At 34.2% G+C, this 21,433-nt stretch overlaps 2 protein-coding genes and 1 non-coding gene across 3 annotated transcripts in view; 2 read left to right on the top strand and 1 right to left on the bottom strand.

Moving 5' to 3' along the window:
* Positions 1-823: 823 nt before the first annotated feature.
* On the top strand, positions 824-11,883 carry LOC136799984 (synaptophysin-like). Its single transcript, XM_067056608.1, has 5 exons — positions 824-990; positions 8,757-8,930; positions 9,334-9,507; positions 9,904-10,101; positions 10,858-11,883. Exons 1-5 carry the CDS (start codon positions 925-927, stop codon positions 11,005-11,007), a joined length of 762 nt encoding a protein of 253 aa, XP_066912709.1. The 5' UTR covers positions 824-924; the 3' UTR covers positions 11,008-11,883.
* Positions 10,729-10,801, bottom strand: Trnaa-ggc (transfer RNA alanine (anticodon GGC)). Its single transcript has one exon. It is a non-coding gene; the product is annotated as a tRNA-Ala (tRNA).
* Positions 11,884-14,149: 2,266 nt separating the features above from the next.
* LOC136799988 (cadherin EGF LAG seven-pass G-type receptor 2-like) overlaps positions 14,150-21,433 on the top strand; it is a 38,822-nt gene continuing 31,538 nt past the window's right edge. The window contains exons 1-7 of the mRNA XM_067056613.1: positions 14,150-14,274; positions 14,415-16,096; positions 17,431-17,693; positions 17,942-18,346; positions 18,627-18,793; positions 19,193-19,353; positions 19,784-19,904. Of these exons, the coding sequence (XP_066912714.1) occupies positions 14,501-16,096; positions 17,431-17,693; positions 17,942-18,346; positions 18,627-18,793; positions 19,193-19,353; positions 19,784-19,904 (2,713 nt within the window). The 5' untranslated portion in view covers positions 14,150-14,274; positions 14,415-14,500. The remainder of the gene's footprint in view (positions 14,275-14,414; positions 16,097-17,430; positions 17,694-17,941; positions 18,347-18,626; positions 18,794-19,192; positions 19,354-19,783; positions 19,905-21,433) is intronic.

Raw genomic sequence — 21,433 nt, 5'->3', positions numbered from 1 at the left:
TGGTGGAAGCCAACCATTTGGGTCTGAGGTGACAGAGTCCGTAAAATGTCTTTTATAGTAGTCCATAGTAAACATGAGATAAAACATAATTGCACCAACGTGTGAACATGTTTCGCCAAGTCCTGCCATGCAAGTGCAATGGGCATTGATTATATCTCCAGACTTATAAACTCCAACCCAAGATTGATTAGGTTTCTTGGTAAACATACTCTGTCCATGTTTGACAAGTCCATGCACAAGTAAAGTATCATCTTTCAGTTTTTTAACCTTGACTTCATCAACTAATCCACTTTTTACATACTTGTAGGCCTCGAGAGACTTGTAGGCTTTCAAGCTGGTCTTTGTGAAGTAGCTTGGAAAGTTTATCAAATAAACAAAGATGTCTGCATACACTATGTCAGGCCAACCTCTGATGTCGTTGGTAAAGTCAAAATCAGTGTTTTTCAGAGTATATGGGTCCTGTTTAAGATCAAGTTGTGTTAGCTTTTCTTCATATCTTCTCTTTGCTGGATCCTCTAATTTATAATAATACTCAGATCTCACAATGTCTTTGCCTGATAATGATTTCATTTTAGATTTTAAAGCAAAACATCACGTTTCATTCTGTTTTGCACTGTGATTTGCCTTAGCTTTCACTTTCGATTTGATTTTTTTGACCTCCATAATGGCGGTCGCAGTGAATGACGTAATCTTTTCGCGACTTACGCATATCAAGAATACTGGATTCCGTTTAAAGAATTATTGCGGGAATATTACCTAGCGGGATAGCTGTCCAACGTCCAACTGAGAACGGAAAGTGGTGCTCGGATCACACCTGTATATAACATTTTCCACACAAGAAAAAAGGCGGCGGTACAAATTCCAAAAATTTCAGTTGAAAGGTTGCAAATTCACCACACACTTGACTTAAAAATCACTCAAGAGATGAGATCGAATCCAAATTACGATGTTGTTAAAGAACCTAGAGGTTTCATCAAGTGTCTAGAAGTGGTACGTTTTAATTTTCTTTGATTCTTTCTGCATATAAGTTTTATATGTTATTCTCATCTTACTTATTCTACTCCTCCCGCGGCGTGGAGATCTCGGGTTTTAGTCCAGGAGCTTGAGCTCAACTACTTTTTGCCTTTACTAATTCTGACGGGGGAAATTTTTTTCTGACTAAGAAAAGATTTTCTGACTACTCAGGTTTGTGCATCAGTGCACAGTGGAGGGAAACTTGCAAAGCCATCGAATGACAAATCCAGGCGTAACCAATCGAAGGTAATCGAATTCGATTTTTAATCGAATTCATCGAAACTAATCGAAGATTAATCGTTTCAATTAGTCTTCGATTATCGAAGTTATCGAATGCTTATCGAATTAATCGAAATTTCCAATGTTTTTCTCAATTAATTCGATTAATTCGATTAACTTCGATTATTTCGATTATCTTTCGATTACTTTCGATTACCTTCAATTAACTTGATAAACTTGACCGCCGACTTGCGATTTTGATTGTGTCATTTAATTGCGTGAATGTGCGGGCCGTGCGATCTTCAGTTCACTCATACCTCTGATCAAATCAAATCTATCCTCAAATCTATTGAGCTTAAAGCTTGAAGGACTAGAGTGGAATCTTCAATATTTCCCAGCAAGAATATATATGAAGCATTTAAGATATGTGCCGTATTTAAGGCAACGGATTGAATCTATCGTTTTCTTTGTTTTTGAGCGGCACGTTTTTTTTAATCCTAGCAATAGATGAACTTCGTATCCCAGGCTTTATTTTCGTTACTGGTGGACGGACACCAGAAAATATCTTGGTGTTGGCTGATGCTTGTCCTCTTCTCTTAAAACAATCAATATGTCATAAATTAAAAATCAAAGAAGAAATGAAAGCTGACGTTTTGTTTTCGAATCACGTGAATAGTGAATCAAAGATTGTATACAAACAACTGGCTTTCGTAGAACACAATGGAATTTCCAATCACGGTCGCTTCATTATTAGTGACAACTTCATTATTTCTTATTCGCCATTTCAAAAAAGGGCCGGAAATTAGAAGGTCTTTTTTTCTTCAACTTCTGAAGAACATGTTCCAAATCTTCAAAGCCATATTTTTTCCGATAGCTTGATTGATCGGCGAACGGGATCTAAAAACAGAATGGAAAAAGACATTGAAGTCAGTGAAGTATGAGAGGCGGTTAAACAAATTATCCGATTCACCCCGGTTATGCGATTCACCCCGTCTAAACAAAAATATCATTTAAAGATCGAAGTCTAGTAATCGAAGGCTAATGGAAGTAATCGAAGTCAAGTAATCGAATTTATCGAAACCTAATCGAAGTAATCGAAAGTATTCAAAGCTTATTGAATCTAATCGAATTAATCGAAATTTCCAACCTTTTTTTAATCTCAATTAGTTCGATTAGTCTTCAATGAGTTCGACTAATCGAAGTAATCGCTTCGATTAGTTTCGATTAAATTCAATGATTTCGGTAATCGAATTTTTCGATTAGTTACGCCTGGACAAATGTCTGACCTATCTATCAGTCTAAACTTAAACTCCTATATCAGGATTAGAAACAAGGCCAGTCTTACCTCTTTTATCTTTTCCTTTACAACAATACAATATGTAGACAAGTTGACACAACACCATTTATGTACATGTACATTTATTTATATTTATATTTGGTTGAGTTGCAGGAGGCTTTGAGGCCTATTTTCGCAACTATAGACGCTTTCAATGAGCGCCCCATCAGCACCTTGAACTGACTACCCAATTCTCCTCACATGGCATGGGTTGACCCGGGCGAAGGTTTATTCACTTGTCAAGTGAACCGCTGCGAGTGGGAATCGAACCTCAGTCACCTGTGCAGCAACCAAGGTCAATGACCACTATACCACAGCGTCACATTGACAAGTAATCCCTGAGAGAAGTTTTTATAGAAATCTGCAACAGAAACGAAAGTGGTCTCTTCTACTGATTGCTTCCCAGCGCTCCTTAGCAGCTATTAATCAAATTTCCACCAATGAGGTTGCCGCATTTCAAACAGCCATTCTTTTTGGCACCTGTGGCCTTTTAGTGCCTTGCCCTTGCACAACGGACGGCTGTAAAATCCCACCCTTCATATATTTGTTTCAATAGACCTTTTCGCCTTTCCATTCGCCATCTTGAATTGTATATATGCAAAAATAGAGGAACGAAAAAGCCGTGGTTGGATTTAGTTGGAAAATATGCAAGTTTATACAAAGATTAAATAAAAAGACAACAAAGCATCTTATAAAAGAAATATTATAATCATTAGAACAATAAAAGATGGAATTTCTTAATCCAAAAAGAAATATTTACAGAACAACAAAAGCCATTTAGAAATTTGGTCTTAAAGACATTGCATATTCTGTTTTTATGCCATTAAAAAATCACACATCTAACTTTCAAAATACGCAAACTGAAAGCAGTAATTATGACGTCACACATTCAGTGGGTTCAGATCAATATTTTGATTAGATCGTTTGGCGGTTCTACATAGTTTGCACCCCCCCTTTTTAATAGGGGGGGATGCCAACTTTCTGGAGGGCCTTTGTAGGGGGGGGGTACCGAAAAAACTAGGGGGGATGGGAATGTAGGGGGGGATCAAATAAAAAAGGGGGGGACCTGAAGAACTTTAAACAGAACACACACATTTTGGATTAGATTTTAAAATGATCAAGATCAATGAAAAACGCTAGTTATATTCTGTCATTGTTGGCTCGTGACTATAATACTTCATACTCTTTCTTGTTGATAATTTTGCTGGTAGATGGGAAAGCGAGTTTCCTTCGAAACGGATTTTCTGTAAAAAAAAAGGGGGGGATAAGATTTCATTACAAAAGGGGGGATGGGTATATAGGGGGGATGAAATAAACCTAGGGGGGTTCACACCCCTCTGCAAACTATGTTCTATTCCCAGGAGAATAATTTACCGTCAGCCGAATAAGGATTATTTTTGACCTTCGCGGGTGATTTTTCAGCTTGAGTTTGTGTCTAATGTTATGGTTTTTGAAGTGCTTGAGATGAGCGAATTTGATTATTTCTAGTTTTCAAAAGAAGCAAATTTAATCTTTCTTCTACAAGATTATACTTTAATATAATGCCTTAATTATGCACGTAAGTTTTATATTAATACTTTCTTTTTGCATATGTTTTGCATACTTTCATACCATGATTTTTGCATACAATATGGCAGATGGAAAGGCGAAAAGGTCTATCCGTGATCCGTGGCTTAGGTTTTTCTCATCTTCAATTTACTGAAGAAAGCGGGAATTTGATGCGAGAGTGAGATTGTCAACAAACTGCTGTAAAAACAGGGGGGGGCACGCAGTTACTACAAGACAGTATGACACTTACTACCGTGGTGGTACTGTATTCAGAAGTTATGAAAACAGTTACTACACAGTGTAGTAACTGCTGTTTGGGGGTGGTGCCAAACACTAAAAATAGCACTTTTGGTGTAGTAAGTGCTTATATTTTAATTCTTTTTAAAGAACTTTCAAAATTTTTCACAAAAAATAAAAAAATTCTTTGTTAAAAAGAATATTTTTGTTATAAATAGACGAAAAAAAATTTGAAATTTGTCTCAGACCCAACTTTGAAATTATGCTTTCCCTAATTATCATTAAAATGTTCTCAACAGCTGTTAACAAAGTAAATTAAAAGAAAATCTAGCACAAAAATGGCTTTAGGTTGAAAAATAATTGCAATTTAGGGTAATTTCGAGCATGTTTTTGATGATATCACTCAAAAACAGGGGTGGTACCTGGAAATCTTTTCTGAAAACAGTTACTACCAAGGTGTAGTAACTGCAAAGGGTGGTGGTCCTGAAAAAAAGTGTTGAAAAAGCACTTACTACACATCATGTCTTGTAGTAACTGCGTGCCCCCCCCCCCTGGTAAAAAATCATTAGATTAAATCTTAATTAGATCAAATTTAATAAATGGGGGGGGGGACCTAATTACCGGGGGTTGGAAAATGGACCTCTAAAAACCCTAAAAAGGTTGAAAATAGAATAAATTTTAGGCTTTTTTGAGTAAAACGAGGAACTATTCTTTTGGGTAGCTGGGAATTAATAAACGGGGGGTCCTAGCAAGGTTCGGGGAGTTGGAAAAAAATCAAAAAATTAACAAGCGGGGGGGGCTGTTTATTAGGCACACACCTGGGAGTAATATAGGCTACGTCATATCTTCCTTCATTTCAAGCGTAAAACTCCGGAAACTCCTACTCTTCGGGCTATGAGCACTGCTCTTGTTTTGAATATTGAAATTCTCCAGATAAATCGCATGCGCACTGAGGTTTTAATGAAACAATAGAGTTTCGAAACCTAAGCCAATCAGCTGTGTTTTAAACATTCTTTTATTTAAAATTTCTATTGATAAACATCTTTTGTGAATGTTGTCTATTATGTTTAAACCTATTAATAAGCAATTCCCGGTGGGGGTCACTAGTGGCCGCATATAGCAGTGCCTATAGACCAAGAGTAAGGCCTAAAAGCCTGGATCTGTCTATTGTGTAGACTAAGTGTAATAGTACAGTAAATGAAAATAGAGAGCCAGATATCAACAGTCCCACCATGTTTTGACCAATCGTCCCAAGTTAGAGCAGTTGGACGGTACTTTTTTAACTTTTCTGCTGATTTATCATTGGAAAAATTGCGGTTTTCAGAAATAGTTGCCAAAAAGAGAAATGATTGCCGTTTTTATCTTAAACGCCCAACTATTTAATTGGTACCGTCTGGACCAAGGATGAAGCCCTGACTGCACACTCCAAATCCGGTAATCTTGATATAAAATTTTAAGCCTATACTGGTAGAGCTGGGAGCAGAACATTTTTTTTGAAATTTTACTGCTTTGATAGACAGTATGGACTTAAACTCGTATATCAAGATTACGGGATTTCGAGTACGGCCTGATTTTACTTTCGTTTTGAGTAACTGTTCATATAAAAGTTATGAGAAGAGTATATTTGGACTTTGTATTTATCCAATGATGCACGCAAGCACTTAAGCTAAAGTCCTGCAGAGCAGGATAAGTTTGCAAAAAGAAATGCCACATAGAAGATTTTTTAAATTCAATATATGTGAATAGAGCAGTAAAAATACAACTTTTGTATTTTTCCTTTTTTTTTTGCAAAAGTTCCAGAAATATGGAAATAAAGGGATATATAATGATAATTGAACACTATCCACTGATGATCCATTGCACTATCGTAAAGCTAGAATCGCTTCACATCTCTTCGCTTGAGAAAATGATTGACAGATCAAAGTTTTTCAACAGCATGGAAGCTCCCGGGGCGTTCTGCAAATTTCTTTTTTCCAACATGAAATGAAAATGCGCAATTTGTATCACACGGCAGAAAACAGAAAATTTCAGTAGAATGACCATTCTGCTATATTTATAGGACAAGAATACAAAGACCAGCAGAGACCAGGGGTTATATTATAAGCTGGGACTTCCTGAGGCTAAGCTTTTAGGGGAATGTTTTTGGTTTTTCTGAAGCAGATAAAATAGAGGAATCAACCAGTTCAACCTGTTATGATCACTCCAAACGAGTGCTACCCATGAATACATCCTGGGAGGGTATACCACATGTTTCCCAGGAAATAGCCTTCAAATATCTTATTCCTAGAAATGAAGATCTGTTTCTCCTCAAAACCTTAATTTTTAATCTCAAAGTATCTTCCCTGGCCGACCCTAAAAAAATCATTGTTTCCGGTCCACCAGGTGACGAAAAAAAAAGTCATGCGGGCGGCCGGGAAAAATTTTTTTTGGTCCTTTTCATGATTTCTAATCAAAAAAATTAGAAAGAAAAAAAATCATTTCTCTGGGTGTTAGTGTTAAAGAAAGTACCGGGTGTTTCAAAAAAAAAGTGTACAGGTTTGGATTGAAATTGTGAGAAAACTAGAAATGTTACAAACTGTTACAAAAATCTTTTCACCGTTAGAAAGAAGAAAGGCCAACTTAAATTTTGAGCTATAATTCTTTAAATTTGCTTCACGTATTCAAAAGACATTAAGAAAATTTGTAAAAAATCATCTTCAAAAAGCGTCATTTTTTAGAAAAAAGTTCTTTTTCTTCACTCATTTAATATGCATAACACTATCTATTTGATCTTTAACGTTCAGAAATCCTCCTATCCTAGACAAAGAAAAATTTTCTTCACTCATTTAAAATGCATAACACTGTTTATTTGATCCGTAATGTCCAGAAAGCATGCTGTCATGCTAAACAAACAAACTTTTTTAAGAGTGTTATATAGCAACGAGAACGATGTAACAGGTTTAAATGTTTAAATGAGTAAAGGTTTTTAAGAAGAAAGTTTATTCTGTTATCTATTTGGTTTTTATGAAAAAAAAATGCTGCCGGGTGACAACGAAAAAAAATTTCACCCGGCCGGTGGACCGGAAACTTTTTTTTTTTAGGGTCGGCCCTAGAAAATTTGGTCTGTTCCCACAATTTTCAGAATTAAAATTTTGATCTGTTGTCCTAAGCTTATATGGAATAGGATATCTGTTTCCCTCTCCTGGAAACTTTCATCTGTTTCCCTTGCTTTTTGACGTTGATATCTGTTTTCCCCTAGAAAGTTCAATCTGTTTCCAATGCAATATCATCTTTTTGAAAACAGATATCTGTTTCCCAATTTATTATGTCATCTCCTAGAAATATTGATCTGTTTCTCTTTGAAGTCATCAGCAGGAGTTTTAAGCAAAAGCTCTTTCCTAGAAAAGGGAAGCATATATTTCAGGAAAATGGGCTCCTTGCCTGCTTCTGTTCTAGTTTTTTGGACCTACCCCGGTGGGGTGGAGGTCCTATAAATTAACCCGTGTTCGTTAGTTAGTTAGTTAGTTAGTTAGTTAGTTACCAACTTTTCTCGAGATTGGCTCATTCAATTTTTCTGATTTTTTGCACAAAGGTGCATTACTATAAACCCTCGAATGTGACGGAGCCCGATTTTCGAAAAAAAATTTTTTCCGGCCGGTAGAACCGGAAATGTCCCGAAAAAAGCGGTTTTTTGAGATTTTCTCGAGATTTTATCATTAGTTTTTTGCGATTTTTTGCACATCGATGCACATTAGTACTGCCGAAAAGGTGTCGGAAACCGTTTGCCGAAAAAAAATTTTTTGCGGTCTGTAGAACCGGAAATGTGCCGGAAATCGTCGTTTTTTCACATTTCCGTCACATTTTTTCAACTTATTTAATTGTTTCTTTACAGAAAAGTGTTCTTTATGATGATGCCCAACACTTAGCATCGTTTGATTTCCAAAAAAATCATCCTTTAAATCCGGAACTCCTTAAAAATCGCCGGAACAGCCGAAAACCGGCGTAAAACGGTTTTCCTTCATTTTTTCAACTTATACTCGACAGATTTTCATGATTTTTTGCACAATGATGTAAAATGGCAATGCCCAAAATGTGACAGAGCCCAATTTTCGAAAAAGAAATTTTTCCGGCCGCTAGAACCGGAAATGTCCCGAAAAAAGCGGTTTTTTGAGATTTTCTCAGTTTTAATTTTCTCTGAATGATTGATTAAAGTGTCAATATTATTTTTCTTTCACCGTTAAACATCGATGCGTTTCTTAATTGCTTTCTCCGTTCCAATAGATATATAAATCGAAATTTAAAATTATACATTACTTCCATTAAATTCTAATTATTCGTTTTATAAATAGGTAGGTCCATTAAAGTATTACTTGTTTTATCAAAAACCATTGTGGAATAATGTATCTTTCATGTTTTCTTCCAGTTCTTGGCTATCTTTGCATTTGCTTGTGCAACTGGTTATAGAGGTAATTTGAAAATTGACCAAACATCACCTGATGCACAACCCAAGGCACACGATGCACAAGGAACCATCCAATATCCATTTTCACAAATACTGGAAATGCCTTTTATCAAACCTGGGACCAATGGTACTATGGTATAAAGTGCTAATCTTTTAAACTTTTCATACTTGCTTTTTTAGTGAATCTGCTGGCAATCTCCTGCATTACAGAATCCTTGTTTTTTAGTGTGTGTGTTATGCTTGATAAAACATTTTGCCACGTTTGAAAAAGAACATGGGAATTTCTCTCTCATCTTCGAAAAATTAATCTTCTAAAAATATTCACAATGAAATTCTTTGGATGGATCCCAATCTGGTCTTCCAAAGACAAAAGTATATTTTCAAAACTTCTTCATAGAAGTAAGTTTTAAGGTCCAGTTTCTTCATATACAAGGATAGCTTGTTCTCATTTACTGAGATATAAAAGAGACAATATTGGCTCTCTAACATCGCATGCGTCTCAGTACACTTTAAGTGTAAATTGATTTCTCTTTTCTAGCATACCTACACACTGGAAGTTGACCAGAGATCGAAAATTGAATTTTTCGTCTTCATCGGCGTAATGTGCTTCTTATACAGCCTAGGAATGTTGGTGTATTACATTTTTTTCGAAGAGAATAACACAATGAATGCTACTCCAGTAACATCTAGCTGGTTGTCCCCACCTATCATTGTAAGTTTAGTGCCGTTACTATGAAAGTTCAGTCGGTGTTATCCACCTGTCACAATGCTAGGGCAGCCACATAGACGATCTTTGATATCTGATTCGCATTAGAGTCAAAAATTTAGAAAACTGACATTTTTAGGTCTTTTCAGGCCAATAAATATGCCAAAAGCATTGCAAATCACCTTTTTCATTTACTGTATATACTATCAATACAGACAATATACTGACAATATCAGATAACTTTTAAACCAATAAACCCATAAGTTCAAAATATTTAGAGATTGGAGTCTTAAACGAGGTTTCTAAAGAAATCAAAATGGATTAGATTTGCCTATGTCTGCAATAGCCATAATGAAATTATATCCATGCTTATGTTGGCCATTTACTTTTTTCTTGTTTCAGGACTTCGGACTCGGTGCTTTCTGGACATTGTTTTGGTTTTTCAGTGCATGCGCGTTCGCTGCAGGTGTCAATGCATTAAAAGACCAAGTCAACATTGAAAGTTTGACCGGAGATGGAGGGGCATTCGCCGAACCTTGTTCAAACGGCTACAAATGCGGAGGGACCAATCCTAAATATGCAACGATGACGGTGGCTATCGTAAGTCGGTCTTCTTCATAACCCACATATATCTCATATAAAACACTAGATGAAACTTCTCTGTCCCTATCTTTAATAGAGTCACAATTTTGCTTGTACGTGCGTGCTTGTACGTGCCTTGAAATTTTGATGTCAAATACTTCAGCAGAGAAAACCAAGGTTTCTATCGTGGTCCATTGTGGCCTACTTTCTTTCAGCTTCACCTGCCGTGGCTTGGAAAAGACAAAGTAGTTCTATTTAGTGTTTTATATATGATATGCATTCATTACTCTGGATTAAAAAAAGCAATGCCTAGTGTTTTCAATCCACCACGAGGGATATCATCTACGTTTGTTATGTACTTTATCCAATCGATTATCCAATCAAAAATTATGAGCTGGAAAGCAAAGCAATGTTAGGATGTCAAATTGGCTTCTGGCGAGTGAATCTCCATTAAAAAGTTACCTAGAAGGTTCAAGGGATTTTTTTCTTAGTGATGACCCCAAAGTATAACTTATGAAATGTCAGTAACACCTATTTTTCAATTTACTAGTATCAGGAGATGATTGATAATAACTTGAAAATAATCTCTTTATTATGAAACAACGGATCCTGCACTAATGTACTTCCCAGTTTTCTCAAAGGTAACGAATCGAGTGGGAATTGAACCCACGACCTCTCGCTTGCCGGGCGATTGCTCTCCCAACTGCGCTATCGGTTCGTTGCTATTACACTAGTTTGTAGTAGTAATCTCTTTATTATCATCTCATTTTCTAGCTTCTCGGTTTCTTGAACGTGTTTGTATGGGCTGGTAACATTTGGTTCTTATATAAAGAAACACCATGGCACAACAAGTCTCTAGCATCCGCCGGTGCACCTTCGACTGTCCAACAACCACCAAGCCAACCCGCCGCTGCGGCCATTTAAGCCGACGGCTCCACCATATGAACATTTTACTCCGCGACCTTATGACAGACAGACCAATGTCCATCTAACGTTAGATGAAATAATGTTGTGTGTCAGCTGGGAAAGGTTATCGTCGCTTCTTTCGGATAATTGTAAAAGTGGATTATGTATTACAACACCCCTCTTTGTCATATACATCCAAGCCAGATTCAATAGAGACAGACTTTATTTAACACTTTTTCTGTGTATCTGATAAACATAAATTACAGCCTTTTGTTTTAAAAGATTGAGCCAGAAAGTCATTTCACCATAAACATGATTTTCTATTAAAAATCTCGAACAACCTCTTTGAAAACTCGCTGTAACCTTACAGTTGAAACCTACTTGTTTCACCTTGTCTATTTCACTCTCGTTTAAACCTTCGTTTATGCATCGCGACTATGCTACTTTATTCCGGAAGGCTCGGGAGTAATATTACCAAAAGATGTGTTTCTATCGTATAAACATTTTGTTGTAGGGCTATAAACCGTTTTATGTATGAGTTAACTTTAGGAGCTAGTTTTTTATATATATTATACTTGAAGTATAAGTATTTTGGAGTATTTTTTAACATTTTCTTTTTACTTTCAAGGGTATTATTGACTCGTCTTACTTAGGTAGTCTTTTTGGTTATAACATTACTATTTCACTTGTGTATTTTTGTATTAAATATCGAGATGTCTTTAAAAATGTTTATTATAGGCATCGTTAGAATAGTTTATAAAAATAATGAAAAATTATACATCATAAAAATTATTTTCTTTTATAAGGTTAATCTTTTGTTCATTTTTGTTTTAGACAATATGTTTTTATTAATAATACAAGACCATATTCACCTCAATTAAATTCAAACTGCAATTTTATTACCCTGTTCGTAAATTTCTTTAAATATTTGACCTTAGGTTATTCAATCAATTAAATTTCAGGATCGAAATTTCTGGCCCCATTCCGGCAATTAGATTCCTCGTGTTTCATTTTAAAGATTTCATTCCATTGGGTATTTCTCTTACAGGGCCAACTCGTGCCATTTGTATTGACCAAGGTTTATGGGCAACGTTGCGATTTTATGTATTTTAAACCTCAATAAAATCTTTAAAACAGAATTGCGAGCCTAAAATCGTTCAAAATCGCAAATGTGTAAGCTAATTTTTGTAATATTTCATAAATTTTTGTTATAGCTGGGACCCTTAGACAAAATTCCGAGTTGTGTCTACTATATCGGGGGAAAAAATTTCGTGGGAAAGTGACGAAAATTTTGAGGGGGTGACAAAATTTTCCCAAAACTTGTACCCAATTCACACCCATCCACTTCAACAAGTTTTTTCGGTGATGAATGACAGTAAACGCTGTGTCACATCTAGGTCACATCAGGGTCGCCCTACTGTACAGTATGTGGCCCCCAAAACGGCGATCAAATTTGAAATTTCTCTCAAATCTAGGGGAAAAGAGATTTTACAAAAATTTTTGCTGTATGAAAACCTTTAACATCTCTACTTTATTTCCTGGAAGTTCTTTTTCAAAATTTTCAATTTCAACAATATTTTTCAATCGCTTAAAGATAGGTAGCTTTTTTCTAATGGCCCCCAAAAAGGAGGTTTGAAATTTTAGCGATTTCTCGAGATATCTTGAAGATATGAATTACAAAATTTTGACCATAGTTTTGAAATATGATTTAGAGGGGTTTGGGCATAAATTTATTTGATAAAATTTTTACAGTATACCCCCTGGTTGTCAAAATGCAGGTTTGGGGCCCCCAAAACGGAGGTGTAGTTAAAATCAAATTATTAAGCCCAGTGGTAATAGGGGGGAAAACTATGAACATATTTGTGTTTTCCCTTAAATTTACGACCCGATGGATGTAAAATTTATGATTTTTATGAAATATTTCGAGATTTTCGATATTGCAAAGTCCAAACTGAAAATTTAGAAATTTTCAAAATGACAATTTTGATTTAACAACGCCTTAATTAAGTTTTTGAAAACAAATCTCTTTTGAAAATAGTTCCATTCATGTATGGAATAAGCTGTGAAAATTTTAGAAAAAAAGCTTTACTGAGACTGAAAATATTAAGCTTTAAAGATATTTTTCTCCTATATTTTGCAAAAAAAATACAGAATTTGCCCTTTTTGCTGATTCAGCGAAAATTTTTATATATAATGTTAAGTTTTTGTTATAACCTATTAACTCAAGGTGATAGGAATAGAATTCCAAGATTTTTTGCTTTTTCTCATATTTAGAATTTTCGGTTTTGTCAATGCTGATTCTAGGGCTTCAAAATACTGGTTTACCTTCAAGATGCTATATCTTTTACCCAGCCTCTAAAGTCACAGATGTATTTGCATTTTCTGAACGGTATTAGGTGTAGAAAGTTCCCTATACCCCGTTTTCATAACTTTTTTTCAATATCCAAGTAGCTAGAGTGAGTTATATGCAATTTTTATCAAATTTTGGTGTTAAAATATTTCCTTTAGACGCAAATATGTTATTTTGAATCTGTCTCAAACCAGCAAAAACATGCTCATTCTTAAGTATAACCATCATTCTTTCAAAATAAACAAAAATCGTTTAATTCTGATAAATCTACAAGTCAGAATCTTCATTTTAATGAAAAACTCCGTTTTGGGGGCCGTCTCCCTTTTGGGGGCCATATACTGTACGTATTTTTCGACATTTCGTCAATCAGGAGTTGACGTTTTGAAAGATAAGATAAAAATCCTTTGATCTTGTAAGATAAAAGTTCCTATAAAAAGAGGCGGTTTTAATTTCAAAACAATTGTTTCTACGGATTGTTTACTCTCCCGATCGAATGTTTAGACATGTGATCATATTTCATCCAATCAAATTCCACAATTCAAATGGAATATCGTTAATCAAAAGGGATATATTATACAGACCAAAATAATATCTTATTAGCAGTTCATTTTGGATTAAAATTTTTATAAACTCAATGAAAATATGAATGATTCCACATAGAAAAATTTTAATAAAAAGTTTTTGCTTAAAATTTTATAATAATGATAAAATTACATTAAAAATAATCTAATATGTGGTCTGTAATATACACGGCTCTGATTTACCGGCTCATTCCATTACGAACTTCGTCACAAGGGGGTTATCAATAGAACTCTTTATTCAGGGAAACCATTTTACTATGTGAAGAGAAGTTTTGTAATCGTTGATGTTTTATTATTTCTGTCTGACTGATTTGATCTTTTCCCACATGTCAATAAAGGAAGAAGAAATTTACGGTAAGAAGATAAAGTTGTTGATTTATTTTATTTACTGAAGAATTTGTTTGGAATGTTTTTGTTTATAATTTTTGAAGGTTTCTTTGAAACCGCTATTGTGTTTTGTTTTGAAAACTACTATCTTTTGCCTTTTTTTCTAGCGGAAACCAAAATTATTGAAAATATAAGGATTATGAATGAAGTTAAACCCCTCTTCAGCTGTTTGGTGGTAAAATAAATCCTTAAAATGAAGCTCAGATGGCTCGAGGAAGAGCTTTTTAAACTGCAAAGATATTTTATGATATTGTTTTTATTTTCTACTGTAAAAGATGTTATAACCACAGACACTCAGTTTCATAATCCTGTACGAGACTTGGATAAAAAATGTAAACTGTTAGATCTTTCACAGCTTTTTGTTGGTTGGGACTACTATACTTTGGATCAAGAAGCTAATAATGAAAACAATGATCTAACGTTGGAGCATGGTTCACTGTTTAGTTCAGACTGTTTAAACAAAAAATCAGACAGAACTATTTGTTTTAAAGTAGTGAAAAATTTGGTAAACAAATATTCTTTTATTGATGGTAAAATATGCCTAACGACACTTCCAGGCAGTGAAGACCATAACAAAATAACAACATCTAGGAAGACATTTTTCAATTTGTTCATACCTTTCCCATGGAGAGACCAATATGTAAATATTAAACAAATTATCAGCAATAACAGGACTTCAGTTGAATGTATAAATGTGCCAGAAAATACTGTTAGGCTTCAGAAAGATGGTACACTTTACATCAATAAAAATGTGCTACATGAACCAATAAAAAGTATTAAGTGTTATCTAAAGAGCAATGGCTCTGATAGCAAGTTTAAACTCATCATACAATTTGAAAATGACTTTGAAGTTTTGGTTAGAAGGAGGCGTAATATTCCAATATATTTTGAGAAATCTTTATACTCAGTAGATATTTTCGAGGACACAAAGAGAGACAGCGTTATTCGGAAATTAAAAGTTAACGGTGGTTCTGGGAAATACTCATTTTCTAAAACAGAAGATCCAAAGACCGATATCCTTTTCAAAGTTAAAAGTGATACTGGAGATGTTATTCTATTGCAAGAACTCAACAGAGAAGATGGCGCTGAACGTTTTTCTATTGATATTCGTGCAATTGATTTAAATGATCCAAGTAATTCTGCAACAACTACAATAAGAGTAAAAGTATTGGATGTTAATGATAATGCTCCTACTTTTGCTGAGAGTAGTTATTCTATCACTGTTGACGAAGGCCAAGTTGCAAATAAGTATATTTTAACGGTCAGAGCTACAGATGCTGATGAAGGATCTAACCAAGAAATTCGCTATTCCATTGTTAATAAAGCAAATGTCCAAGTACCCTTTCAAATTGACCCAATCTCAGGCGCTATAAAGAGCACAGATGTACTTGATCGTGAAACACATCCATATTATAATTTCACTGTAAGAGCTGAAGACCAAGGAAAAGTGAAACTACACACTGATGTTTCAGTTAGTATTACTTTGCGAGATAAAAATGATAATTCACCAAAATTTTCAAAGGACGTGTATAAACTGAGTATTCCAGAAAATACAACAGTGGGGTCAGTTGTGTTTAAATTGGATGCTGTTGATGATGATATTGGTCAGAATGGTGTTATTGAATTCAGACCTTTGGATTCAAATTTACGATTTAGAATCAATACATCAACTGGGGAAATCATTTTGAAAGAAGCAGTGGATTTTGACAAATATCAGCGTTTTTCTCGCTTCACTGTGGTTGCATTTGACAAGGGGAGTCCACCAAAATATGCTAACACAGAAGTTGAGGTATATCTATATTTTTATTGAATCTTTTAATGTCCTTTTTATGTGAATGACCATGTAGTTATCAATCTTCAAATAAGAGCTGATTTGGTGGGGTGCCAAACCTTTTTCCACAAACACCACACTCATGAGTCTTTTCATGCGTTTTCATGTGTTTCCTCAGGAGCAATACGCTTGGAAAGTTTGACTGAAACTCATTGTTTTTTCTATTTAATTTCAAAAAGAGCAGTTTGATTTTATGTACACGAGGCAAGGAGGGTTCAGACACAATGTGATTTATCATTTATAGCATAGCATGCAATGGGGATTTAATGAATTGTGTTTATTCACACAAATTAATTAAAAGTGATTTTCGTGAAAGTAGAAAAAATTGCTTCAATATATAGTTTTATAAAATGAAAATCTAGTATATGATTTTAATCTTTATATACAAATGACTTATGAAAATCTAAACATTGTTCTACAAAAATTGAATTTGATTTTTAATCCTATTTGGGTGATAGCATCAAAATTTCATTACTTATAAAAGTTCAATGAATGATACATTCAATTGCTCATAAGTTCATCCATTTGTTTTCATTAAATATTTTATGCTGATGTTGCAATATAAGGGAACCCTCTTTTTATATGCCTGTGAATTATTCATCATAGAAATTAATGTACATTCTTTATGGGTCTTATTCTATTTTTCAATTTTTATCTCTATACTTCCAAAACTGTAAAACCTTCTGGGAAAAGCTTTTGATATCTTTTTATAGAGAAAAAAAAGTTTGATATCTTAGTACTTTCATGTAAAAAGTTCACCTTCTTTCTCAGATAGTATACAATGTTTTTATACATGAAATATTTAAGCCTTTATATCCAGGCTAAAAGTAAAAAAAAAGGAAAGAAAAATTTAAATGATCAAGCTTTCTAATATGATTAATATATATAGAAAGATTGAGATAATCTTTACAGATCAAAATCAAAATCTTTTTTGACATGCTTCTTTGCTACTGCAACCCTTTCAATCAAGACATTTCTTCCAAAAATCATGTTAGTATCAGCTCTGACAAAAATATTCCAGCCAATTGCCTTGATTCTTGAATATCATTTTTATAAATCATAAAACTCTAATAGAATTTATTAAAAATGTTGGTTTGATTGATCAATATCCAAACTGCCCGTGTATAAACTTTGGAGTATTTGATAATAACAAAATAATGTAATGGCAATGTATTTTGACTGTAGTTATTGAAAGAAAATATCAACAAATATTATTTTCTATTGACAAGTCTGACAAAAATGTTTATCAGAAATATATCTCCCTTACATTTACAAAATCGTTATTTTTATAGATAACGATCGAAGATGTCAATGACAATGCTCCTCGCTTTGCAAAACGTATTTTTGAACGTACCTCTGATATCATGGAAGATATCAAAGTTGGTTCATTTGTTTACAAACTCAGCGCAAGGGATAGGGATTCGGGTCCTAACGGTGATATTACGTTCAAACTTGAAGATGGATTACCACAAGATTTTCCATTTGAGTTGGATCCAAAAAGTGGGGAAATTACGGTGTCAAAAGGTCTTGATTATGAAACTACAAAGTCATATAAGTAAGTTTTAAAATTATTTTTAATGTTTATATTTTCACTTGTGGTGACTCAAATTCTTTTGCTTTATTTTTTCTCTATTCTTATTCAGATAATATTTGACTAGATTCCCAAATAGTAACAAAAAATTGATATTCTACTGAAAGAGAGCTTGCTGAAGAATGAATATCATGTTTTTCATGTCCTTCTTTCCTTTTTAACTGTAATTTCAACATATAAAATGAATGATTTTGGACATATTTTTCTTTCAGATTTGGTGTTATAGCTGTTGACAATGGTCATCCACCAAAGAAAGATACTACCCAAGTGGTTTTCAACATAGGGAATGTCAATGATAACAATCCAAAGTTTAAACAGTCTTCCTATTACAAGGAAATTTTAGAAGATACCAGACGAGGAGAAGCAATCGAAAAGGTTGAAGCTTTTGATCCCGATCAACTGAGTAATGAAGATTTTGAGTATGCCATTGAAGAGGGAAACTCAGATGATTGTTTTGGTATCGATCCGTTTCAAGGTGTATTGTTTTTGAAATGTGATTTGGATTACAAGCGCAAAAACATGTACAACTTAAAACTGCGCGTCACAGACGCTGATAAGAAACCTGGTTATGCTTATTTTAAGATTGAAGTCACAGATGCTAATAATAATTCCCCAAGGTATGTTATTGTATTGAAATAAAGTATATAGTTCCAGTTATTGGCTAATTTTTCTGATCAGTGTTTTAATTTTCTGTGTGTAGGTAGAAATACTGAAAAAAAACTTTTTTAACTGGTAACCTACATAGAAGGGTTGTTAAGATTTGATTTAAAAAACGTCTCCCCAACATTTAAAAAAATGATTTATATACAGTGAATCTGCATTTTTTGTCAACAATAAACCATTTTGAACATTTTTATGCAGTTTTGTCAACCTACTCATACTTCTCTGTTTTCAAAGGTTTGGGCAAGATGTTTATCAATGGAATGTATTAGAGAATGCTGATATTGGAACAGTCATCAAATCAGTTCTGGCAACGGATGCAGACACTGGTGAAAATGCTCGAATCACCTATTCCCTTCAACCTGGCTCTCCAATAGATACCTTTGGAATTGTTAACGATACAGGTAGGATGTTCAAAACAGATTCTTTAGATTTAGAAAACATAATTTTTTATTTTAAAAACAACATAACAATCAGTATACACCCATCAACCATTAGTGATATGCAGTCGGCCTTTAAGAGGTTTGGTGATGAATTTCAAGGAAATTAAGTCAAAATTCTTTTTTGTGTAAAGAGATCAATGCAACAACTTCAGGCATTTTGACGTCGTTCCTTCCTGCTAAACTCGAACCCAGCCATCACACTCGGGATGATAGATGTTCTACATTCATATCACTAGAATAATTCTCAATAAAATGTTTATGATATGGTTCTGAATCTTTCAGTCTCGTTGTATAACTAAGTAGGTCGTTAATGTTTTTCGTTCAAATGCTTTATCATCATTGGTTTTTCTTTCACTTCAGGAGCAATAACAACCAAGAAAAAGCTTGACCGCGAAACAACCAAATCTTACACACTCGTTGTGAAAGCATCTGATCACGGGAAACCGTTTAAGAAGTTTGGTTTTGCCACAGTTGTCATCACTGTTACGGATGTCAATGACAACAAGCCTGTATTTACTAAGGTATCTTCAATTATCACTTTCCATGATTATGGTTTTTGAAACCAATCTGATAAATGCAGAAACTAATATTGTTTTAGCGACGAGACAAAGTTGTAAAATGCACATTTTTGTTTTTCTTTTTCAAACATATTCATTGGGAATCATGAATTGTCTGCACTTTCCAAGATTTAGGCAATGATGAAAGTGTCTTCAGAATGAGACGTGGAATTAGCACATCTCAATACTATGTTATATTCCTTATTAGTGTTTTCTGAACTTCTTGTCTAAAATTAGTCCTCATTTTCCGATTGGATAGAGAAATCTGAGGTAAAACTTGAATTATACCGAAAGGAACTTTCCTGGTATTGAAATTCCAGACATGATATTGCCAACCTTTATGCTTTCAGAATACTTTTTATAACGTATGTTTATCGTCTTTTTCTCTACATAGAATTTGTATACGTTTACAATCGAAGAAGATGCAAAGATAGGAGCTGTGGTTGGCCATTTACAAGCCACAGACAATGATGAAGGCCGAAATAAAGAGGTTCGGTACCAGTTCAAAGAACGAAGTAAGTCTTTAAACTATTTCAACTTTCTTTATAGGGTTCTTTTCTCCTTGCAATATAATCTAGCGGTTTTTTGGTGGAACCTTTTAATTAAAATTAACCTTGTTCTATGTTTGTGTCATTATACTTATAAATAAAAAAATCATTTGAACCAGTTTGAACTTGATCTGATTGGTTCGCTTTATTTAGTATAAATCCGCATCCTTTGTAAAGTCTGCCTAAAGTAATGATCACATTGGGCTTGAAAACTGTTTTGTTTCTGGTTGCTTATATTTATTGGAACGAGTAGATTGAAGCTTGTCCTTTTCAATTCACTTTCTTTTAAACCTTTTGTAAGGTATTAATTGAAACAGAATTTTACTTTCTTTCAAGTGCCCCTGCCTGTATAATTTTTGGAAGCATGTTAAATTGTCTTGAACATGAGACGCAAATCTTTTCAAAGTCACGCCTACTTTTTATGTTATTTTTCTTCTGTGTAGCTTCAATTTCGTTCAATTTCATTGAATCTCTTTAGGAAATGATGTGATAGTTCTGCCTCTTTATCTTAAAGGTTTTTTTCTTTCTCTCATCGTTTAAAATCAAGTGCTTCCTAGCGCTACGCTTGATAGCCAGCTCGTAAAATTATGTTTACACCCAGGAATAGTATAGTCTGTCTTTCAGTTTCAAAAAGGGAATTTAACTCGTTTTCGTTCATTTCTAGAGCCATGTAAAGGCCGGTCTCCACTTGCGCGCGCTTTGATTGCACTTCTTCGAGCAAAGCTTCCACGCTACACGTTTTTTTTTTATTAGAACCTAGTTTATAAGAACATATAGGCTGAAATTCGTCGAAAAATTAAGAACATCTTAAGAACATGCCCAGCCTCAGTTTGGAAAAAAATGACAAGAAACTACAATTTTTTCCTCTTTTTAAGCAGCTTTAACTGAATTTAGGGGTGGATCTTCAAAAGTCGAGAGTCAAATATTGTCCAAATTTTGCCAAATTTAAGTGCTCTTTATTTTGTATCATATTGTCGATTTAGAGTAGTCTGGAAAATTAAGAACGCATTTAAGAACATTTTAGGCTGAAAATTGCTAAAAAAATAAGCACATCCAGGCTCAGCCAAATTTTAGGTGTTCTAATAAAAAAAAAAAACGTGTATTGGTCAAAAGAAAAATGAAGCAACTCCATTGGTGTGATCTGACGTAACGGTTGAAAAAAGTTGAAATGTGTTCAACTTTTTTTTCGAGCGCGCGCTACATTTTTATGACGTAATCTTTTTTCCAAGCAAAAAGGATTGAAGCCAAAAAGTGCGATTGAAGCGCGCGCAAGTGGAGACCGGCCTTAAAGTTGTAAAATTTTTATCGTTTTACATGGACATTTCGGTACATACATAGACAGGGGATCTTTCAAAGCAAAATGCTTTATAAACATGAAAATGTAAAAAAAAGGCTTCTAGAGTTAAATAGTGGCAAAAATAGTTTTTCAAACTGTGTTTATTACAGTATCAAAGGATTTATCACAAGATTCTTTCCTTTTTGATTTCATGATTATT

This window comes from Clytia hemisphaerica, unplaced genomic scaffold (genome assembly GCF_902728285.1).
Source record: "Clytia hemisphaerica strain Z4C2 unplaced genomic scaffold, Clytia hemisphaerica genome assembly, whole genome shotgun sequence".
Lineage (NCBI taxonomy): Eukaryota > Metazoa > Cnidaria > Hydrozoa > Leptothecata > Clytiidae > Clytia > Clytia hemisphaerica.
Note: the sequence above shows the minus strand (reverse complement) of the source record. Positions and strands in the feature narration are given on the sequence as shown.

Bases quoted from the DNA above. Each gene is read 5' to 3' on its own strand.
- LOC136799984 (XM_067056608.1), top strand. From the start codon at position 925: ATGAGATCGAATCCAAATTACGATGTTGTTAAAGAACCTAGAGGTTTC. The intron at 8,931-9,333 runs GTATAAAGTGCT...TCTCTTTTCTAG, and splicing joins CTGGGACCAATGGTACTATG to CATACCTACACACTGGAAGT. The intron at 10,102-10,857 runs GTAAGTCGGTCT...CTCATTTTCTAG, and splicing joins CAACGATGACGGTGGCTATC to CTTCTCGGTTTCTTGAACGT.